This window comes from Ambystoma mexicanum, chromosome 3q, assembly GCF_040938575.1.
Source record: "Ambystoma mexicanum isolate Mex_15411 chromosome 3q, UKY_AmexF1_1, whole genome shotgun sequence".
Taxonomy (NCBI): Eukaryota; Metazoa; Chordata; class Amphibia; order Caudata; family Ambystomatidae; genus Ambystoma; species Ambystoma mexicanum.
Genome location: NC_090926.1, coordinates 675,017,849 through 675,041,454, shown reverse-complemented (window position 1 = coordinate 675,041,454; position 23,606 = coordinate 675,017,849). Strand labels below are relative to the sequence as shown.

The 23,606-nt window shown below is 46.4% G+C and overlaps 1 protein-coding gene across 6 annotated transcripts in view; it reads right to left on the bottom strand.

Annotated features, from left to right (window-relative positions):
• Positions 1-23,606, bottom strand: part of ARHGAP44 (Rho GTPase activating protein 44) — an 819,716-nt gene that overhangs the window by 121,078 nt on the left and 675,032 nt on the right. For all 6 annotated transcript variants that reach the window (XM_069654562.1, XM_069654566.1, XM_069654567.1 and 3 more), the window contains 3 exons: positions 19,400-19,513; positions 17,870-17,961; positions 11,890-12,070 (listed from right to left, as the gene is read on the bottom strand). In XM_069654562.1, coding sequence (XP_069510663.1) covers positions 11,890-12,070; positions 17,870-17,961; positions 19,400-19,513 — 387 coding nt within the window. The remainder of the gene's footprint in view (positions 1-11,889; positions 12,071-17,869; positions 17,962-19,399; positions 19,514-23,606) is intronic.

Sequence of the window (23,606 nt, the reverse complement as noted above, 5' to 3'; positions counted from 1 at the left end):
CGCTTCGGAGTAGGGACTCTCCCCCGGATCAAGAGTCTCCAATGAAGTATCCACTTTTTTTGAAAAAAGATCTGTTGCGGGTGACAGTGCCACGTTCACAGGCCGCCGTCACCATGGTCCCTTTCACGTGCGTGACCATCCACGGGTGAGACTCATATGGCAAAGACAGTTTGCCCTCTGGGTGATGGTTCCGGACTAACACTGAATCACCTACACACACTTCTTTGTCTTGTAGACCTCTTCTCTCACTCTCTCTCTGATTGCGTACGGCGCGCTCCTCTCTTACTTTCTCATTGTCAATGACCCCTGGTCCTCGGCCCTCCATTTCCGTTATCATGCCACGGGGGCAGCGTCCAAACAGAGCTTCAGCGGGAGCAACCCCTGTTGACTGGTGGGGGTGGTCCGGTACTCTCTTAGGAATTCCACAAGCTTCTTCGGGAGGTCCTCACCCCCATTAGCGGATATCCTTAGCACTTTGTTCAACGTACGCATTAGCCTTTCGGCTTCCCCATTAGTGCGAAGCCACAGCGGTGATGGATGCCCCTTTCCTTGAGGTATTGGGCAAACTGACTGCCGGTAAATGGAGGTCCATTATCGGAGCATAGTATTTCTGGGAACCCGTGTGTCACAAACATTTTGTCCAGGGCTCTAGTGGTATACTTCGTTGCTGTGGATTCCACCACCTCCACCTCAGGATACCTTGACCATTGGTCTACCGCCACTAAGTAATACATGCCCCGACCTGTCCATCCGAGATCCATATGGACAGTTCCCCAGGGCTTTTCGCTACGTTCCATGGAGCTGATCAGTGGAGCCTTGTCCCCTGGAGTTGCTGCTTGACATGGCAAACACCTTCTCACAAAACGCTCGACCATCCCTTCCAGATCAGGGAACCATACCTTGGGTCGGAGCCTCGCTTTAGTCTTAACAACCCCTTGATGTCCAATGTGCGCTAACTCCAGGACACGATTCCTTAGTGCCTGTGGGATCACGATTTGCCTCCCTCTCAGAAGTAATCCGTCATCAGAAATGGACAGCTCATCCCTTACCCTCCAGAGTGCCTGAAGGTCCTTTTGGGCATCTGCCTGCCGCCTGGAGTTATTCCGCAGTACCTCTCTCCAGCCGCCACTTCTCACAGCCGCCTTGATGATGTGGAACACCTCATCCTTGGACGATTCAGTCGATATGGCGAGTCTCGACAGCGCCACCGGTAACGCACCCTACACCACGTGACAGAGTAGCCCTTGACAGTCAGACACCTCCTCGTTCTTTTCCACACTCCCAGTGCTGGGGTGTCGTGATAGATAGTCCACCGGGTTATTGATCCCCGGTCTGTACACGAGTCGAACCCCGTATTTCATCAGGGCCAACATCCATCGCTCAATTCTGGGCAGCGACTTCGATGACACGCCCGCCAGGATGGGCAGCAAAGGCTTATGGTCAGTCACGACCACAACAGGCTTACCCAGGATGTATAGACGAAAATGGCGCAGCCCCATAGAATGGCCAGAGCCTCTCCTTCAATTTGCGAGTATCGCTTCTCCGTGTCCGAAAGCGCCTTGCTCGCATAAGCGATGGGTCGCATGTCCCCTCTCTTGTCTGGCTGCAGCAGCACCGCCCCAACACCCACGGGACTGGCATCAACAACAATCTCATATTCCACCGAAGGGTTAAAATACGCCATGGTTTCCCCATCGGATAGGGCATTCTTGAGGACCTGAAATGCCTCCTGTTCTTTCCTTTCCCACATCCATACGGCGTCATTCCTGGTCAACGCCCTGAGGGGTTCCGACAAGGAGGCCAAACACTTAATGAAGCGCCCACAGTAATTTACCATCCCCAAGAAGCTCCTCACCTCCGTGGGGGATTGGGGTGCTGCGGCCTCTCGAACGTCATTGATCTTAGCCGGATCGGGTGACACACCGCTGGCGTGAAAGATGAAACCAAAAAACCTGATCCTATCTTTGAAAAACTCACATTTTTCACGGTGTAGTGTAAGTCCCAAATCGTCCAACCTCTTCAGTGTGCACTCCAGTCTATTCATGTGCTCTGTCTCAGATTCGGCAAACACTAAAAATTCATCACTCATATTCAAAACACTTTTGAGACCTGCCAGCACCCCCCTGATGGTGTGCTGGAAGACTTTGGCAGCAGAAGAAATGCCGAATGCTCAGGCGCTTAAACTGATAGAGGCCCTCATGCGTCGTAAAGGTTGTGATAAATCTTGAGTCTGGGTGGAGCGCAAGCTGATGATAGCCCGCCCGTAGATCTAACTTCGAGAAAACTCTTGCGCCCTGCAGTTCTCTTATGATATCATCAAGAGTGGGCGTTGGGGAGGGGCATATCTACGCAGATGCGCACCGCTCCGGGCTGTTTTGGCTTGGGGGCGGCCACGATGGGTGAAACCCAGGGCGTCGGGCCTTCCACCCTTTCAATAATGTCCATCTGAACAAGTGAGCGGAGCTCTTCCTCCACCTTCTCTCGGAGGTGAAACGGGATCCGTCGATGCTTGAGAGCTGTAGGCCTGATGGTGTTGTCAATGTGCAGACGCACTGGGGGAGCCTTCAACTTTCCCACTCCTTTAAAAATTCCTGAGAATCTGTCCAGCAGCTGCTCGATGTCCACTTGGTAGACCTCCCACGCAAAATGCACTAAGTCCAGGGCCTCAGATGCCGCACAGCTGAGCAGAGAGTGAGGGCTCACGTCTGTGATGAAAAATTGGACTTTTATGGTCTTGCCGCCCTTGGACACAGGCGCAACGAAAACGCCCTTGATGGATAGTGGTGTATCTCCGCCAAACATGAACATTTTCGCCGTCGAAGCATCCAGCGCCGGTGGTCCCGGGATTGACTGGTAATGATCAGAGGCAAGCACGCACACTGAGGCCCCCGTGTCTATCAGCACTTGTGTCGGCACCCCTGAATATCCACGACACATTTGGGCTGTCTCTTTTTCCTCACCCCTGTGGCTATGCTCGAAATGAAGAACACTTCATCTTCTTCATCTTCCTCCTCCTCGGCCATATTAAGCCTCTGCATCTCCTGTTCTAATGCCGCAATGCTCCTCTGCCCCCTTGAACCACCACCACGTGCCTTGGCCGGGCCCCTCTGTACAGTCAATGGAGCGGGAGCGCGACACATCCGGGCATAGTGTCCGGGTCCGTTGCATCTGCCACAGGATCTTGATTTGGCGGGACATTCTTCAGAGTGCGGCAAGTCATATCCGCAGTATTGGCAAATAGACGCCGCCCCTTGCAGCGGACCAGCTTCCTGGCATTTCTGGCCCCACTTGGCTTTCGACGTGAACTGTTTTCCAACTGCAAACGCTTCTTCTGACTTACCCAGACGCACCGCCGCATCCATTTTAGCACCCTCGATTCTGCCAGTTCATAGCTCTTTCCACTGTCCAAGATCTGTTGCAGAGTCCAACCAGGCTCCCTCAACACTTGCCTACGTAGCTTGCCTGAGCCACAGCCTTGGATGACCTGATTTCTGATCATCGACTCTTCGTTGTCCCATCGACAAGTTGTGGCCATTTGTCGCAGGCGAGCGCAGAACTGGTCAAGTTACTCCTCTTCCCACTGTTTTTCACCACAAAACAGAAATCTCTCGTAGTCTACGTTGGACAACGGAATGAAATGATTCTCTAAGGCAGTCTTGACAGCGTCATAGGTGGCTACCTGCAGGTTAAGGGACTCATAAATGCGCAGAACGTCCATGCCAGCAGAGTACAGGAGAGTGGCCCTCTTTGCGTTGTCATCGGTTTCCCCAGTTGCAGTAAAGTACATGTCCAATTTTTTTATCCACAATAACCATCTTGGGCCCAATTTCGAGGGGGGACCCGACGTGTCAAATTCTTGCATGGGTAACAAAGCCCCCTGTTGTCTCCTTACTACCACTCTCGCTGTTTCTGCTTCACCATCACTTTCCGCCATGTTCACAGGTCGCACAGGCACCTCCTGGTGGTTCAGAGGCTGCAAACCTGACTTGGATGGACAGAAGACGTACCTTGGGTCACTGTGCAACCGTGGCACCTTCCAGTTGTTGAGGGCCTTCCCCTATGCTTGTGTTTCCTTCCAGTCACCCCTTGTGTGGTGGCCACTGGTTCAGGTGCAGTCCTCTTGGATGATGAAGACTGCCGAAGTTCCAAAAATTGTTTTGGTGTAGTTTCTTTCCGGTATGAGCAGCGCACGAGCACCTTTTCAGGCCGCTACTGCCTCATACCATGTGTGAAAACACATCCGCTCTGCTCGCGCCGAGTTCGTGACACGCAACGGTGTAACGTTACGAAGATTGACACGCAGCGTTGTGTCAATAAACGCTCCGCTTGCATCCCGCCTAGTCACCAGATGTTATGTGTGCGCCCGTGCCTCAGGCCGCATCTCACTCACGCTTGCATACACGCAGGCACACAGGAAGACACGGGATGCGCTGTGTGCCCTTCCGCGTCCCGGCGGCAACTGCCCGAACGGGCGTGATTTATTCTAACACGCATGCGCGCAGCCCAAACGAGGCTTGCGCATGCGTCATTCGTGACTGGCACCTCACACCATGCATGTGTAGGCTCCAAGCCAAGAGCAGGCAGATCATTCTCTGTAAGGCCTGAGCAGCAGTATCTCCGCAATTGAGAAAAGTCATACCCAAAAAGGCAGATCCACCTTTTAAAGGATTGGTCCGGCCCCAAAGATCCAAATCAGGCAGAGGTGAACCAATTAAGAACAGCCAATCTGAGATTCACACTTGTTCACATCCAGAGATGCAGTCCTTCAACAAAATCCCAACCCCAGGATAAGGGTCCAAAGTCTATGCAATCCCAGAGTCACAGTCGGGCAATGTGGGTGTTTTTAGTTGGAGATGAAAGCAGAAGTTTTGAGAGAGCTGTAACAGTAAATGGTTATTCATAACATGCTTAATACCCAGAAGTTTCTAAGCGGGAACGGGGGATCAGACATGTGTTGCTCCGCGTCGTCTTGCTTCCAAGACAAGCGTGTCGCCCCTGAGCTATCCTCCCGAGCTGGTGATTTAGGAATGAGCTTTGAGGGCGACTGGAGACAGGAAGATGTTGCAGATGAAAGGGGACAATTAGTCATTAGAAGGAAGAGGATGGTTTTAGCAAAATATAGGAAGTTGGGCTGAATTATCAGGAGAAGGAGCTTGGTTTGAGAGATAAGGAGGCAGTTGGGTTAAGATATTAGCGGATTGTTTGGAAACATCAGGAAGTTGATTGGATAGACAGGAGGTTGTTTGGAAATAGCAGGAGGAAGCAGTTTGAAGAGATCAGAAGGAGGTGGATTGGACAAATCAGGAGGTGGATGGTTTGGACATATCTGGAAGAGGTTTTGGTGAAAACTCAGGATGAGCTTGAGTTGTAACATCTGAAGGAAGATGAGTGAAAGTGTCAGTATGCTGGCGAGGACATAACATAACTGTCCAGGGCAGAGTGTAAGGATGAGACCCTGATCTGAAGGGATCAAGCCTATGGTGCGAAGGGGAAACAGAAACGTGGCATTGTGTTGAGGAACACGACATAAAGAGTAGGGTGGTGGTAACAGGGGAGGTCAGAACCCTAGGCGATGTAGGTGATGGTGCTTTCTGAAGTTGCCTGTGGAAACTGGACTAGGCAGACTTAGTTGGTTCTGCATGACAACGTACGAGGAGCCCTACTACTACCTACATCTTGTGGAAGAGACACAGCAACATCTACATGAACTCCAAGGCGAACGTGGGGTCGTCGTATCTCACCAAGAACCAGAGACAAGCAGGAAAGAGAAAGTACCTGTAAGAATCTGAGTGATAGGAAAGCACCTAGAATCTTGTGAACATTTCAAAGAAGCACACACTGTTGTGAAGAGATTATCCTGATGTGCTGGGTTTTAATTTAACCCAGAAGAGCCGTTGTGTGTTAATCCACGTTAACCTAAGAATTGTGTGCAGCCTCTCTATGGATCCACTTTGCTGCATAAGAATACCATAATAGCTGTCTTTTTGGGTCAGTTAGTTCTTTAATCATTACTCTTACTGCACAAGTCCTTTCTGCAGTTATTTCTCTCTTTGCAACAAGAGCACAGACTGTTTAACAGGACGCCAGATGTCCAGTAGCACTACTGGCAAGACCCCGGAAGACAGATTGCACATTGCTCTTTCAGGGCCTTCATGGCGAGCCATCTTGAGAAAGAGGTTGTTTCTAATACAGTTTCACCATTTGCAGTACTTACAAAAGGTGGAGAAGGACTATAAAGGATGGAATAAAAAGAATCTCTCTCATCAGTGATGAGGTTCTTCAGAGGGTGGAGCTTAATCTAGACTCACTGTGAGAAGCAGCAACAAGTACTGCCCTTGCTTTCATCAGAGTCGCCCCAACAACATTAGACATAAGATCTTGTGATCTTGTGAAGAGTTGCAGAGGTGTTCCTGTTTGCGGCATCGCGTAACTACTGTTTTTAGTGGCAGGCCTGTTTAGGCACTCCAGAGCAATGGAGGCTGGAGAGTGCCCTCCTCAGGTGAAGTTGGCTCTTACTCTCATTGCAGCGCTGGTCCAGAAGACCAAAGATAGGCGCTGCAAGAGAAGGTCCCAAAATTGCAATCTTCTTCTGCTGGTTTGTGGCTTATGTCTTTGAAACCGCAATCTGCATTTTGTCAACATGAACCATAATGAGGAACCACAATCTCTAACAAAGAAAAAGTGGCAGTGACATTTCCTGCAGGAAAGACAGCAGATGATAGATAAATGATCTCACTCTCTCACTCCCTCACTCCCTCACTAGCATGTACACCTTTCTCGAATCTCCGACAAGTGTCTTCGTGCAGCGCTCCAAAACAAACCCAGATAAATGATTTCACTCTCTCACTCCCAAACTCCCTCACTCCCTCACTAGCATGTACACTTTTCTCGAATCTCCGGCAAGTTTCCTTGTGCAGCGCTCCAAAACAATCCCAGGTAGGACAATCAAAGAATATCTCTGGCCCAACAGAAACAATGGTCTTTCTCCTTTCAGCAACCCTTGCCAATATCCATCATCAAGCCTTGGCCAGAATTTTGGAAACAAACCTGGGATTCAATGACAAAGCACTACAATTTTTCTCCTCCTACAATGCCAACTATATGAAAGTATGAAACTGCATTGCCACTGATAAATGGACCCAGAATTGTGGGACCAAGGGAGACACATGTGTGCAATAACTCCAGGCAAATGCGTTTTTTTGTGAGAATATATACACACACAAAACGGAGAGGACATATATCTGTCTCATAGATTCAAGGCCAACAGCCAAGACTGGGCCCTCCCCCACCCCCAGCAAGAGTTAGATTGCACACCTCTCCATGCTTCTGAAGACCCTTGCAATACCCAGGGAAACACCCTGCAAGGAACCGATTAATAGGGCAAGAACTGGGTTGTAGGAATCTGACAGCACATTGTAATATTGGGCATTAGATGTATTTAGCATTTCCAGTAGGTCCAATACAAGAGACTGGGAACCACTAACCAGAATTAAGAACAGGCGGAAACAAATACTAACTAAGAACAGGAGGATAATATACAGATTGTGGCAGGTCAGTATTAAGGTGATTAGTTCACAGAGTATCTAAGGTTCTGACTCTATGATCATTTTAGTTGTTTGGGTTTAAAAAAAAAGGTTTTATGAACAAAGTGGTTTTACAGACATGTTGTTGCTTTCCAGGGTCCCTATATAGCAAACGGTCCTGAGGAAGGTGAGAATACTACATGTCCACCGAAGCGTCAATCTATTGATAAAGGAACATAATAATTTTCAGAATTGTTTCTAAACCCGACGTTGACCTTGTTGCAATCAAAATGATGTTTTCTATGGGTTTATAGATCACAAGGTGATGTTGACTGCACAAACAGCACCAGGGCTCATGATAGAATTGTTAAACAGTTGTAAAATGTGAACAACTACCCTACTGGTTTAAAACCATGTTAAAGACCATAGGGCATGTATGATGTTGAAACCTAGACGAGCATATAGGTATGTAATATGCAACATGTGCAGTGCCATTAAATAAATAATGCAGAAAGTATATTGGGAAAGAAAGAGCCAGTACATCAAACTTGATCAACTATTAACAATGAGTGTGTTAAGAGATGTGTGTTTTAAGCATTCAATGCTCAAATGAGCGAAGTTGTATGCATACAGCAAATACAAAAAAGAAAAATGATCACATGTTGAGGGACAACAGTGTAATTAACTATGTGAAAGAAACCAGCATAAAGGTCATCCACTCACTAATAGACTGCCCTACCCACCCCCAAGCATGGACCTCAAGTGACTACCCCAGGATGAACCCCAACATAACCAAATTCATAACCCAGACTAGCTCCTTGATAAGAAGCTGTATTGATTCAGCACAAACTCAGTCATTACGATTAATCACCTCCCGCAATCTCACATTCAAGACGCATATTGAAAAGAAGAAACCCAGACGGTTTGGTACTGGCTCTATCACCTTTCACAGTGGAAACACCTAAAACTCTTCTACCTTAAAGCTTCTCCCACTATTAGCTATTGTACCCATTAGAGACATTTGAATAAGACCGGTGAGCCATATGCCTCTTAGTAATTCTGGACTATTTACAGTTGTGGGAGAGGAATGTTATCATTTTGTCAAAAAAATGAGTATTTTTTTTACTGCTCTGGAAGAAGAGGAGGTATGATATGATATGGCATTTATAATATAAGGTATCTCTTAATCACCATACATTTATACAGAGCATTTGAAGGAAAAGCCAACATTTTGCTATTGTCAAAACACTGGGCCTCATTCCAAGTCTAGCGGTCTGTTAAAAGAATGCTGGTATTCGTGGATACCGGCCATTTACCGGACCACCCAACTATGGGTTTGCCGGTGGGGCACCTTGGCTTACCTCCAGCTAACAGCTAACAGCTGGAGGTAAGGCAGGTGCCCAGCCAGGTGCCCTACTGTCAAACAAAGCCCAACATTGGCGGTGCCGGTAATCACGGCAAATCCCCTATGGGACTCCATGAATGGGGATTTACTCGGTCCCTCTGGCACTCATAATTTGGCGGCAATGCCGCCGGACTGAGCACCAGAAATGGTAACAGCCTTTGCCGGTATCCTGGCAGGTATACCGCCAGGATACCAGCAAGGTTGTAATGAGGCCCAGTGCCTTTCTGCAAACAAATAAGGACACCCTTTATGGCCGCATTCTAGGAAAAGGTGACAACTGTGAGCAGTTGGTTTTGCTTAGCATTACAACAATTGGCAAGGATAGTTGCCATTGAAATGGAAGGCACCCACCGTTGAAGAATACATATTTCGTAAGCCATGAAGAATTTTTATCCATATATTAAATGAATATGTTGAAAGCACTGTAAGCACGTTTTAGAGAAGTAACAGTTGCAACACGTGGAAAAGACCTTTTTAGGCTATTCAAGAATTATGAATGCAACATACAGTGTATGATATAGCCTTATCTGATGTGGCTAATTTAAATGTTTGCCCATCTGCATAAATGGACTTCAATACTCATAATGAGCATATCCCAAAAATCAGTGCCAATATGACGGCCCCCTTCTAACCATGACCTGGAAATTTGACGCGTAGCTGTCCAAAGAGCGGAACATATCTGGCTCTATCACAGTGTATGGCTGGGGGTTATCAGGGAAAGGGCAGTTTTTTTTTTTTTAAAGCACTGTATGGACTCAGAAGGTTTAATAAAGACAGTATATTGGCCCCCAAAAGGGATACATTAGGTTGCATCCCAAAGAGGAGATGTACCCAATAGATTCTAAGCCAGTTGTATCCAAGCCATGGATTGGGCAACAAAGGTGCAATATCTAAAGGCATGGATGGGCTGATATGAGAGTAAGCCAGCCTGCATATATTGGCCAGCCAAAGGGACAAAGTACTTTATAACCCTCAGTAGATGGTAAGGCAGGTTTCCTCAAAAGGCCTCAATGGACAAACCAGTGGTAAAACATACTATATGTTGAGTTGTGAACTATGATGAGGCTTACACCTTGGCCTCATGGGACAACATTCTAGGCTCCGGTTTGGCCGCATGGCTTCACGTAAGGCAATTATAAAGAAGGGATCAGTTTCTAAAATCTAATACCCGGCAGCTTACGTCCGTTGGCCTAATCAGCAGGTATTCCATATTATTAAGCCGTGAGCATAACCCCCTCCTCAGAAGGCCATTGCCCACTCCTGCAAATAATACCCGCACAGCAGACAAAGGTATGAACCCCTGTGCTGAGGCTGTGGCCTCAGAAGTGGCATTCTCCTTAAGGTTTAATTACCAGTTGAAAGACACCAAAGAGCAACATTTCATATGCCGGCAAGTGTCCCTTGTGAAAGTGCTTCGATACCCAAGGGAAGACATTTTGACATCCCAGCTTCAATTTGACCCTTTTTAATTAACTGCCCAGGAAAAGCATGATCTCTGTGAGCATTTGGGCAATTATCAAAATGCTGATTCAAGTTACTTTGGAATGTGGCATAAACGGTTTGAATGGCCTGTCCTAAAAGACTGTATTACTGTTCATGAAATTTCGCTAATGGCAACATGCAACCCCTCTGACACCCAGCTAATTTAGTTTTGTTGAAATTGGGTTCCCTAGCTGCACCCCAACTCCAACACAGGGCACAAATGCAGGGAAGGGGGTTTATGCCACAGGCATCTGGGGAGAAGGGGAGCAGTGATCATAAGTCAAGGATATACAAGATGTGTGTGTGTGTGGAAAGTCCACAAATCAATGCTGTCTACTTCATATCTGGTAGAACATAAACAGTGACAGATCTGGGGCCTCGCCTTTCTTACTAGCCCATGTACAAAAAGTGGCCTGGGGTGAAGTGTGTCTTTTGCAATTGGGTGGAAAAGACCCTCTCTGGGAGCCTTTAGGCATATGCATATGGTTACCTAATGGAAGACAGCTGCGGGCCAAGGATTCATAAAGCATAGCAAAGGACCAGAAGATGGGTGATGGGTTCAGAACCTTCATACACACCCTCTTCAGCACAGTGTGGGAGAGATGTTATATATGTGTCTTGCAATTGGTCATGCCTCCCAGCCCCGAGTGTTTGTAGCGGCCTCCCGTTGTTTTCACAAAGTCAATTACTTTGTGGTAATTTACTTTGTGGAAAAAACTTCCAATTACTTCGAATTTATATACGTATTTGTAGGTTAAGGGGTAAAAAGGTGGCAGGGAGGGATGATTGGGGGGAACCCCCATACAAAAAAAACTCTGAGTAAAAATTCGAAGTGCTTTCCATGAAGTCAATTACCACAAGCTATTTATTTCGTTGAAATGACAAAGAACATTTAGAGCAAAAGCATGAAAAGCCATAGGGTTCGGCAAGAGTAGGTATATGGTAAGGAAAGCTGAAGAAGCCAAAGCTCGAAGGAAAGACACTTAATATGGACTCTGCATCTACTTCAAACCAACTAAGTTTATTTCTGTCGTAGACTATTTTACTTGTAGGATCCCAAATTGAAACCCCTCTGCTCCACTATATACTGGTGCGTGCACGAAGCTGGCAAACAGACTGACTGCAGAGAGGTTTCTAATTTACAAAAAACAGACTTGCAGAGTTTGCTTAGGGTGAGGTGGAAGAAAAAGGAAGGGTGGGAATATTTAAAACATTCAAGAAAGGAAAGAAAACGGCTTTATGTAAAAGAAGAAGCGTGGGTAACATTGCTGAGGGAGAGGCAGGGATGGTAAGAAACCAGGAATGGATCGGTGACCAACCTTAACTAAAGGAGTGGCTACATTGATTAAACAATCATAAGTAACTGCTCGTGCCCACATAAGCCCCACCACCGAACACCAAATTGGACAGATGGACCACCGGTGAGGTGAGTGCATATTTCCACCCTTCAAAGTGGGCATAACGTAAGCCGCATCATACCCATCCTTTCTGTAGAACTCCAGCATCATGTTGTCTGTCGCAACGCTGAGAGGCCGTCTAGCTTGGTCGTGAAGTTTCCTGTCCGAGTGGTCCATATCCGGGGAGGGCATGGAGCTGTAGTTGGCATTATGGTTGATATGAACTGGGCTCCCATAATTTCCAGACACGTTGAATTCTATCTCTGCTCCGGGAAAAGAAAAATAATATGGTTTCAGTTTTCAATGCCATGAGGAACATGGAGAATGTCACGAAACTGACTGTGCAATTCTCAATCTCTTTTAAAGGAGTTGCAGAACGTTCCAAAGAGTTAGACACCTGGACATGTTTTGTTTGGTAATTCTTGGGACTTGTAAAGCATGGCGCCTGCTGCTGCTCCTGAGCCCAATCCTTGTTCCATAAAACAAAGGAGCACGGAAAGAGGAGATGACTCAGCCAGAGTTAAGGTCTGCAAGAAGGGACAACGTGATGGGAGCACAAGATCAACATCAGGTGTGGAAGGGATTCATGTGTGATGGGACAAGGGTCAGGACACAAGCGGGGCTGTGCGGTCCCCTGCAAAGAGCAGTGTTGGTTATAGAAGTACACCGATGAAAGGAGAGAAAAGTGTAGGGTGCAGGTAAATGAGCAGATGAGACTGATAAGGAAGGGTAGTGACACTACCACCGTCAGTGAAGAGAATGAATGAAAGATCTGAAGCCTTAAGTCAAGGAGCAGGACATCACGGAGATGGCTAAGGGAGGACTCCAGATGCAGAGCGGCGTTAAGCGACTGAAGATGAAGAGAATGAATATTTAACTCTAATAGACGAAAGCAGGGACATCTGGGCTGACATATGTCATGTCTGTCTGCTTTCCTCACATGCATCCTTACTCCAATTCATCACACTCTCACCAAAGCAACAAAGCCTCCCTTCTGCCAGCTGGCATTCTCCCATGCGCCTCTGTACACATTGTCACTCAACTAATTGCACCCACCCAACTCACAAATCCCCCTGATCTACAAACCCTCAACTTACCTGTACCACTTGTGCCACTTTCCACTACTGCCCATTTTGCTCTCATGGGATGCATTTAAACCCACCAACCTAAGCTCAATACTCTTATTTGTGAGCACTCTCCGGCCTACCTCCACAACCCAATACTCACACTCACTGAAACACAATTGAGCTCATCATTCTACTAGCCCACCTGTCCTTGCTCCACTTCTACTCCCCTATCTCCATTTATTCAATTACCAAACACAAATATAATCCTGGCTCCCAGGCTCCCTTCCACTCTGAGGAGAATCGGAATCCTCCCTCCTGGCCTTATCTCCACCTCAGGCCACTTCCAATTAATAGAGCTTCAACAACCTTAATATGCTCCTCAGCTCACCTTTCAAGAACCCCTGCCCAGCTGGCACCTTTACCCCCACGAGCCCTCTCCTCAGACCAGGATCACTACAGACATTCACCATTTTAAGCCAACCATGTTGTGCCACTGGTGCACATCTGGCTCCCCACTATGCCCTCTTGCCACTCTCTAAGGCTCTGGATTCCATTAAATCTAGCTACTTCACCAACCTCATTCTCTCCCTCCCCACTCACCCCTGCGAACGTGCCATTATCTTTAAAGCAACATCAGCCCCGTAGCACACCAGTCAATTCTTTCCTTCCTGTATGCTAATGGCTGTGCCCTCTAGTTCTCGTTCACCCTAAATCTATATGGCACTCTCTTTCCCTCCTCTCATGCTCTACTTCTCCATCCTTCACCTCTCTCCCTGTTACCTATATTGTATCATGCCTTTGCCTTCCACCCAACCTCACCTGTGGAGCAGGTTCACATTCTTCAGGCAGCCAACCAAGCATCTGCGTTGACTGACACATTTTCTCCACAAACCATTAAAGATATCAAACATAACACCTGCTCCAATTTCTCACTTCTCTTCAAACAACTCTTCAGTATCCGTATTGTCACCCTTTTCCCCACGGTAACCATTGTTCAACATATCCTCAAGGGCCTATCCTTAAGAACCCCTATGCTGACCCTAACAATCCGGCTAAGTACCAACCTGTTCAACCTTTCCCTCACTACCCTAAAAACCTGGAGCGTGAGGTTTTAAACAGGATCAACAATGTCTTGGATGGACTCAGTGACCCCTTCAATCTGGCTTCAGCATAAAATAACGTGTGTACCTGTAGAGCACAAAGTTCCCCCCCACAGCGTATCGTCCCACTGTAGACAAATAACAGTTGTATACTTTGTATATGATCTGCAGCCAACACTACACAGAAATGGCCCTGAACCACATCCCCAATTCTGTTACTAGTCTACACCCTCATGGACATCTTTCACATGTAATGCTTCCCTTCCCTGAACAACATTATTGATTACAACCCTGAACCTGGTGGGAGACCCCAAAGGTTGTTTCCTCAGCTGAGTACTCTTCACCCTCTACTCATCCTTTCTTTTGGGTTTTCTATCACCTCCCTGCAGATAACACACTAATCGTCTTTTTTTTTCCTGTCTTAACCCCAAACCTCTCCTCAAGGATCTGAGCCTGTCACTCACCTATCAGCAACTAGGTGGCACTTTGCATTTTATGCTCAACTTCTTTAAAATGGATGACATCAATCTCCTTGCCCTGAATGCTACACACCACTTCCTCTCGGCCAAATCCTCCCCCGTCCCCCGATCTTCTCTCTGCTTTCCCCAAGTCTCACAATTTTAGGGTGTTCTTTGACAGCGATCCAAATGTCAACGAATTAATCACCTCTACTCCCACCGCTACTATGATAAACCTGCTGACCTGACAATTCACTGAAATTCTCCTCTCCACTCTATTGCTGAAGCCTATGCCTGGGTCTTCCCCTCCACTCCTTTGCACCCCTTAACACATTTCCTAACTTTGTAATTTCTGCTGTATGCACACCACTTTCTCAGTGGCTACCTCTCCATGCACAGCCTCTTCCTCCGCAAATGCCTATCACTCCTCTTCAAATCTCTCCAGGGGCTAACTCACCTGTGTCTGGCTCCTCCTATCACCAGCGGCTCCCTACCTGGAATGCTCTGTTCTAGCACCATTCTAAGTTTCCCCATCCTCCACCAACACTTTGCATCCTCTCAATGTCGCTGCTTCGCCCACCCTGTGCCCCAACCTCAAAGCTCCCTATGCCCTGAAATCATAAACGCCACTAACATTCCTGCATTCAAGATGGCCCCCAAGGATCATCTCCTCTACAATGAAAGGGCTCCCACGCTATCCTGCCACATTGTGCCCCTGAACCCTCTCGTCATCACCCACTTGCAGAGTTCCTGTGGCTACAATTTTGACCTGTGCATGTGTTTCTTGTCTGATCACCATGTGCTCCACAATAATACACCTGCAAAATACAAATACCTCCCCTTACTGTAGGCAAGGAAATGCATCCTTATTCTAAAGAATCACCCACTACCTTACTTCCGCCTGACCATCCCTGTCCACCATCCTCTTTCAAGCATCCTTAAAGCAACCAACCACGTAACAGCTTCCTTTGTCTTGTTACACTTTACCGTTTTCAATTCAAGTGTAAACATGAGTCCATTTTGTTTCTCATCTCCTTTTTCACTCAAATGCCTTTCTGTTCTTCTTTACAAAATGCCAAAATATGCCATTGTGACAGAGGTTTTAAGGTGCCTCATCATACATGTTATTGAGGCCCACTGTGTGCCTAGTTTCCTAGTTTCTGTCATTTAATCGACACTCGTTTTTACGACGGATGTTTTGTTGCGTAATTTTTCCCGAAAAAACCTTTTGAAATTTTGTTTACAATTATTTTCTTTTCGTGGGTGTTGCCCCCCAAACCCCTTGTCATTGACCTATTTTTTATTTCTCAACCCCCACAATCGTTTATATGCCCTTGCCCCTCCCCCCCCCAAACAAATTGCAAAAAGGGTTTTTCAGCAAAAATGCCATGGCAAAACACCCGTCGTAAAAATGGGTGTCGATGAAAGGACGCTATACCCTTTCCTATGTATCTGCGGCCACTTGCATGTCAATAACGTGTATCTCCTACCACCCGATCACCTGCTTGGTTACTGAATCAGCGATACCGGGCGCTCTAATGTACACCTAGGTGCGTTGCCTTCTGCATACCATTTTCTAGTTGTCATTGCAGGAGGTCTTCGTCATTAAAACTACTGTACTGACACATTTTCTCCACAAACCATTAAAGATATCAAACATAACACCTGCTCCAATTTCTCACTTCTCTTCAAACAACTCTTCAGTATCCGTATTCTCACCCTTTTCCCCACGGTAGCCATTGTTCAACATATCCTCAAGGGCCTATCCTTAAGAACCCCTATGCTGACCCTAACAATCCGGCTAAGTCCCAACCTGTTCAACCTTTCCCTCACTACCCTAAAAACCTGGAGCGTGAGGTTTTAAACAGGATCAACAATGTCTTGGATGGACTCAGTGACCCCTTCAATCTGGCTTCAGCATAAAATAACGTGTGTACCTGTAGAGCACAAAGTTCCCCCCCACAGCGTATCGTCCCACTGTAGACAAATAACAGTTGTATACTTTGTATATGATCTGCAGCCAACACTACACAGAAATGGCCCTGAACCACATCCCCAATTCTGTTACTAGTCTACACCCTCATGGACATCTTTCACATGTAATGCTTCCCTTCCCTGAACAACATTATTGATTACAACCCTGAACCTGGTGGGAGACCCCAAAGGTTGTTTCCTCAGCTGAGTACTCTTCACCCTCTACTCATCCTTTCTTTTGGGTTTTCTATCACCTCCCTGCAGATAACACACTAATCGTCTTTTTTTTGCAGAGTTCCTGTGGCTACAATTTTGACCTGTGCATGTGTTTCTTGTCTGATCACCATGTGCTCCACAATAATACACCTGCAAAATACAAATACCTCCCCTTACTGTAGGCAAGGAAATGCATCCTTATTCTAAAGAATCACCCACTACCTTACTTCCGCCTGACCATCCCTGTCCACCATCCTCTTTCAAGCATCCTTAAAGCAACCAACCACGTAACAGCTTCCTTTGTCTTGTTACACTTTACCGTTTTCAATTCAAGTGTAAACATGAGTCCATTTTGTTTCTCATCTCCTTTTTCACTCAAATGCCTTTCTGTTCTTCTTTACAAAATGCCAAAATATGCCATTGTGACAGAGGTTTTAAGGTGCCTCATCATACATGTTATTGAGGCCCACTGTGTGCCTAGTTTCCTAGTTTCTGTCATTTAATCGACACTCGTTTTTACGACGGATGTTTTGTTGCGTAATTTTTCCCGAAAAAACCTTTTGAAATTTTGTTTACAATTATTTTCTTTTCGTGGGTGTTGCCCCCCAAACCCCTTGTCATTGACCTATTTTTTATTTCTCAACCCCCCCAATCGTTTATATGCCCTTGCCCCTCCCCCCCAAACAAATTGCAAAAAGGGTTTTTCAGCAAAAATGCCATGGCAAAACACCCGTCGTAAAAATGGGTGTCGATGAAAGGACGCTATACCCTTTCCTATGTATCTGTGGCCACTTGCATGTCAATAACGTGTATCTCCCACCACCCGATCACCTGCTTGGTTACTGAATCAGCGATACCGGGCGCTCTAATGTACACCTAGGTGCGTTGCCTTCTGCATACCATTTTCTAGTTGTCATTGCAGGAGGTCTTCGTCATTAAAACTACCTTATGGATGGTCATGATTTAAATGATTAGCATGGTGGAAGGGGGAGATAACCCTGATCTTGCTGATACATGCTTCCTAATACACTCAAGGAACATTTAAAAAGAACATTGATTTCCACCACTTATCCTTTGATGGCCATAAATTACACATGTTGCAACCATTGACACTTCTGCTTGGAAAGGAAATCCAGTCCCTTCTCTGGCGCTAGCGCAGAGCCGTGGAAGCTCCTCGCGCGCATATTCTTATTCAAACAGCCAGGCATTATCTACTGAGCTCGGGCAAAATACAGATTGGCCAGTACCTCCCGGGAAAAACCAGTCTGCATGCTGGATAATCGGCTCGATGATTCCAACAATCTGCAGCGACACGGTGGTCATCATCTCCGTGATGTTCCTAAAACAGGACATAGACATTGTTATGAGAAACTGCTGCATTTGGTATATGTAGCCCCCCCACATCATTTGCTATGATAAACACCTTAACGATTAGCTATACCGGTGAAATGTGAACTTTCAGTCCAACCAAGCAGATCTCCTCCACCCCTCCACAAACTCCAAAGAATGCCATTAATGCAACACGTAGATGTATTAAACAATGATGTTCAGTTGTTCTGTATTGACTTTAATTTGTGATCAATGCTGACTCTACCAACATCTGGGGCGCAATCCATTGTGCCCAGCTTAATGTAAAGCACTCCTTTGTGGAGCTGCTCTGACCTCAACTGCAGGCGATTATCGGGTGTTTCTGTTGGAAATGCCATGTCTATCATTCATGAAGACAAATACAATTTTATGGACAAATTCCAGGTGTGCGAAACGCTAGGATAATTTTTCATCTGATTGCAAAAAGACCAGCAAGCCATGCGGGTCGCAGTCTAAATTAGCATGGCAGAAAGACGGCATGAGTGAACTTAAGGCATGGTATCCCAAGCCACCACGCAGGACCTCGTCTGCGAATCTGAAGATGGATGGACGCATCTCTTTGGGTGGAGGAAAAATCTGGCAATTGATTTAACTGGTTTCCTTTCCTGAGGATTAGAGTAGTTCTGCTTGTTCATTTTCCGCAGATTGGACAAATTCCTATGTACATGAGACGGATCTACGCGATCACTGTGCGCCCTCGTTTTTTCAAATATGAAAATGTTGAATCCGAAAATGGTGGTGCGCAATGATCACTTAGATGACAGTGTACCAATTTCCCACTACCCGACGCTCCCTACTTAGCTTTTGTTCCGCTTTCTTCCCTTCACTCCACGCTGAGCCTAATCTCACCTGTCCTTTTTTTGCCTTTTATTTCTGAATTTTATTGAACGCCGGCTCTGCAACCCTTCCATTGGAAGCGGGGGACACCCCTGCAGCCCCTGAACCCATTGTACCATATAAAGGCAGCGGGGACACCCCAGCAATGCCCGTTCCCCTTGTTCGGTATGATGGGATTCAGGATTCTCGTCTCAGCCGAATGTGCACTAAACACGCATTCAGCATTATTTTTTGCTATTTTCTGGCGATACCCATAAGAATACCATCTGCACCCACTGCTAAAATGCTTTTAGAGGTGCACTACACTATATATGCACAACCGATGCTGATTAAGTGCCATGCCCCCGACCCCAGCAGCTTTCAGAGGCTCTGTCCGACCAGGACTTTCCTGGAATTACTGAAAGTGTGCTCCCCAGTGCCAGAATAACCATGGCCACTTGGGTCTTTAAGGAAGGACTTTGCCCTCTGATCATTAAAAGAAGGACACGGCCTTGCTTATCCCACTAATACCTTCATGAGTTATCACATACATTCTGCTCCGTCCATCTGCCCCCATCCCTTCTCAGACTTACCCCTCTGCTTGAGGCCAGAGCAGGTTGGGCCCCAACACGATGGCCATGTTGCTAGGCGTCATTTTGTTCGCATCCTGGTACTCTGTCAATTTAGCTAAAAACTTGATCAAGTATCTGGAAACAAAGGGGACAAGTATTCACTGTAAATGTCATGGAAGTCTCATCAATAGAAAGCAAGCACTCAAAGCGACCTTCTATGGCATATAGACATGATTATACTTCCAAGTGCTGCCCTTTCAGGGGCTTTTATGGTGCCAGCAAGAGGCCATTTTCCAACGCGTGTGCCAAAAAGCTGTAGCTGGGCACCTCTTTACTCATGAACAGACCTTTGGCAACGCGGTCCTTGATGCAATCATTTATTAACGCTTAACATTAAAAGTGCCAGGTGTCCCAGAAGTGACATTAAACACCTGTTGACATCATATGAAGTGTCACCCATGATCCTGGCCCTGGTGAGATCCCTGGAAATTACATCTATCTTATGACCTTAGGCCACAGTGATATCATAAATGTAAGAATACATATCTACAAGGGTAAGCCTAATAAAATAGCTATTTCATTTTCCCACCGCATAATTAAGTACGGTGCCGCATCACTATTGCAAGGGTGCAGTCATGATATGTCAGGGGTAGCAGTGCTTTCATATCCATTACAGCCTCATAGGGCCAATTACTTCCATCCCATGTCGGGTAAAGTCATATAGACATTATATGCTACATGTAGCTTGACCTGCCCAGGCACTGCCAATATGTGCAGTCTCATATGCTCAGGTAGTGCCATATCATTCTATGTTAACTCTTCTTCAACATGTATAGCCATCCCTCTGCCAGGAAAAACATATGTCAAGCACTGCCATTTTATGCAGGATCATTTCTGATATGTTAGGTATAGTCAATATATGTATTGCAGCCTCACATGCTCAGGTGTGTCCATCATGTTATGTCAAACGAAGGCTAATTTGCCCCAAACATCCCTATGCTATGGCCGAGCCATGTCCCCTGGGTAGTGGCAGATTTAACACAAATGGCCTTGTAGTCAAGAAGGCCAAAGAAGGCCTTGAATAGATAGGGTGTGGAGGAGGAACAGGTGAAGGGGGTGGGTTTGGGTGAATGGGTTTTGGCGTGTGACGATAGTGCATATTAGGGGGAAATAATTCAGCTTGTAGGCGGCATACTGAACTGAATCGCATTAGGTCATTTACCTTTGTGCGGTTAAAGAAAATACTCTTCGGAGCATTTCTGTGCATTTCAATGTGCATTCTGAATCCGCAAATGGAAGGCACTTTGAAGTGTGCAAATATCAAAGACCTTCTCCTATGCCTGATTGGACCAAGTGCAGGGGAAGTTGCGATGAATGAGAAGATCATTTCTGAACCTTTCATGCAGTCAGAACTGCTACTCACCACTCGAATTTCTATCACCAAGCAAGGTAGAGGAGCATGTTTCTTTCTTGCAGCAGTTTCTACAGCATTTCATCGTTCACAGTGGGGGCTGGGAGCCTATAATATATTAGTGTCGGAAGCATGCGCCCCACACTAAAGAATGGAAGGGGGATGAACAGAGTATTTTTTTGCGGTGCTGCCCAGTCCAGCCGAAATGTGCAGATCACCTTGAGAATAAAGTGACCTGCAGCTTTTTTAAATTAATTCATAGGGAACAAGCATTGGCAATGCCAACAGGTTTGGTTTTTGTGTAGATATGGGAAAGATATTTGCCAGAAATTGCCTTAATGGTACTAACGGGCTATTAATGGGAGCAGCTTGAAAATGGTGCAGTGCATGGGCATATGGTAGCAGTGCCTGGCAAATGCCTATCTAACACCTAAGCACAAGCCAACACATTTGGTTTTGCTAATGCTCGTTTTTAACACAACTTTAGTGAAGGACATGCTTACTGCTTATACATCAAGTAACTAAAGGCAGGCCTGGATAAGACATTTTTATTACACAAGTTGGACATTTAAAGCACCATTTAATCCATTAGGTCTCAGAAGACAGCTTCCTTGATTTTAAGGCTGAATAAAATTAGCTCAAAGAGATCCCATGAAGGTGTGTTTTGGGTGGGGAAGGTAGGAAGTGGGTGGTATTGGCCATTGGGATTATCAGGGCTATGGGCAGTCATTGGGTGGGTAAATATCAAAACAACATCTACAAACATTGTGCCCCTCCCCATATGCCAGCTCTGCCTAGCTGTACACGTTTTGACTTATAGGTGGAGCTAAAGTGCTAACTTATAGCCAAAACTTAAAGGTGCATCCTCGGTACGTTTATCATTTGTGTTCCGTTTTGAGAATCTGGCCCTTTATTCAAAGTCACCAATACACCAAGTAGACCACATTTCCTGCTATTTTATCTTTAGCTCTGCAACAATATGCAAAGAAGTAAGCAGTATTCTCTTCCATTAGCGGAGCCAGATCTTTATTTTTATTTATTTATGTTTCCATTGGTAAAGTGCTCTTAACCCAGGGGCATCAAGGCACTGTTACATGAACCAGTTACTTGCAACAAATGCAGACAGTTAGCGAATCAGGACTGACATATGTTTAATGAAGGCCACACAGAGAAAAGGTCAAAACCAAAGGTCATTATTACAATCACTTTATGATATATGGGTCAATGTCATTATGCTAAGGATCGCAACAGCAGTGCCAATCGTACTAAAGGCATTGCCAAGGCAGCAGTTTCTACCCTGGGGACCCCTAAATGACTTCCATACTTTGACGTCACCAGCAACCATAACATAAGCTGAAAGAATGTCACATAGAGACATGCACAGGAGCCTCTGCTGCATGCCTTCCTCATGATGCTGCCTGCATACATGTCCATGCAGCATCACATCAGGGCACGGAGACGGGGTACCAGCTGCAGCCAAGCAGGCACCACCTCTAGTTCCAGCTCCATCAACGATCACCTGAAGACTGTCAAGCAGCTAGAACCCCCACGGACATTAACAGGGGCGCACAAAATCATTCTCTGGCTTTCAAACAAAACAGGGTACATCCAGTGGTGGAAATGGAAAAAATGGGGTGGGGATCCCACAAGGGGAGGGTAGGGGAGGAGTGTGGGGGGTGCCGTGCCCGAGGGGGCGTGGTCTAGAGGGGGCGGGAATGGTAGTGGACATCCGATAAAATGAATCTTTGGGCCTAATTCACACTGGGGTTTTGACATTATAAAACGCTTCTGTGAATTTGGTTCATAACTGTTTTTGCATCCAACAATGCTGGAATACTTTTAATTTTTTTTTTTTAAAAACACCCGCGACGGCTGCATTGCCTTACTGCCAGCTCTGGCACTGGTGTGTATTGCACAATTCTCGCCACATGTACAAATTCAGTTCTACACGTATCGAGCATTTTGCATTACACACCAGTGGCAAAGCCGGCGGTACAAGGCAATGCTGCCGTCGCGGGCGCATTTTTTTTTTAATGTTCCAGTGAGGTTCATGGGCTTGGCCGGCTGACTCTGACCGGATCCCGAGATCCGGCTACACATCTGGTGCCGGATCTCGGATCCGCCGAGAGCCGGCCCAATCGCCAGCACTGGGAACATCCACCTGAATGACTACCGATGACTGGACACGTCCGACCAGCCCAAAGAGATGCTTCATCGCATGAAGGCGGGGCTATGTTTGCTCTGAATGGCTAGTAACTAAGGATGTGCAACACGACCTGCAAACAAGGCACTCCAATTACACTACCTACAGAAATATGAAGGACAGGCAGTAGGGCAGAGTCTGTAAGGGCTAAATAGAAATCTTCCAACAAGAACGCAAAGAACTTCAAAAAGATAGGGAGCCTCCATTAGCAAATACTAGTTAATGCATTACAAAGCGTCATCAGGAAACAGACCACGACAGACGTGTTTTGGGCAAGGTTTCTTAAGATCGCCCCCTTAGACATGTCTACCATGTGGCAGTCACTATTATATATTATAATCAAGGTCGCCAGCGACGACTCAGCCATGTATCCCTCAGAGCTTCTTAAACTTAGGACTGTTGAGTTATGCAACACTATAGGGGATAAAGCGCCCCCCAGTGTACGTTATGAGGATATTGCAAGTCACTGAGGAGTTCTGTGACTAAACAGAGGAAGAATGCCAAAGGCTAACCTGCTTTACAAGGTCACGGGTGACTTGCACCATCCATTTCAGCCAGAGGTTTCTAAGCGTGGACCCGGGGATCGAACCCGTGGTGCTCTGTGTCGTCTTGCT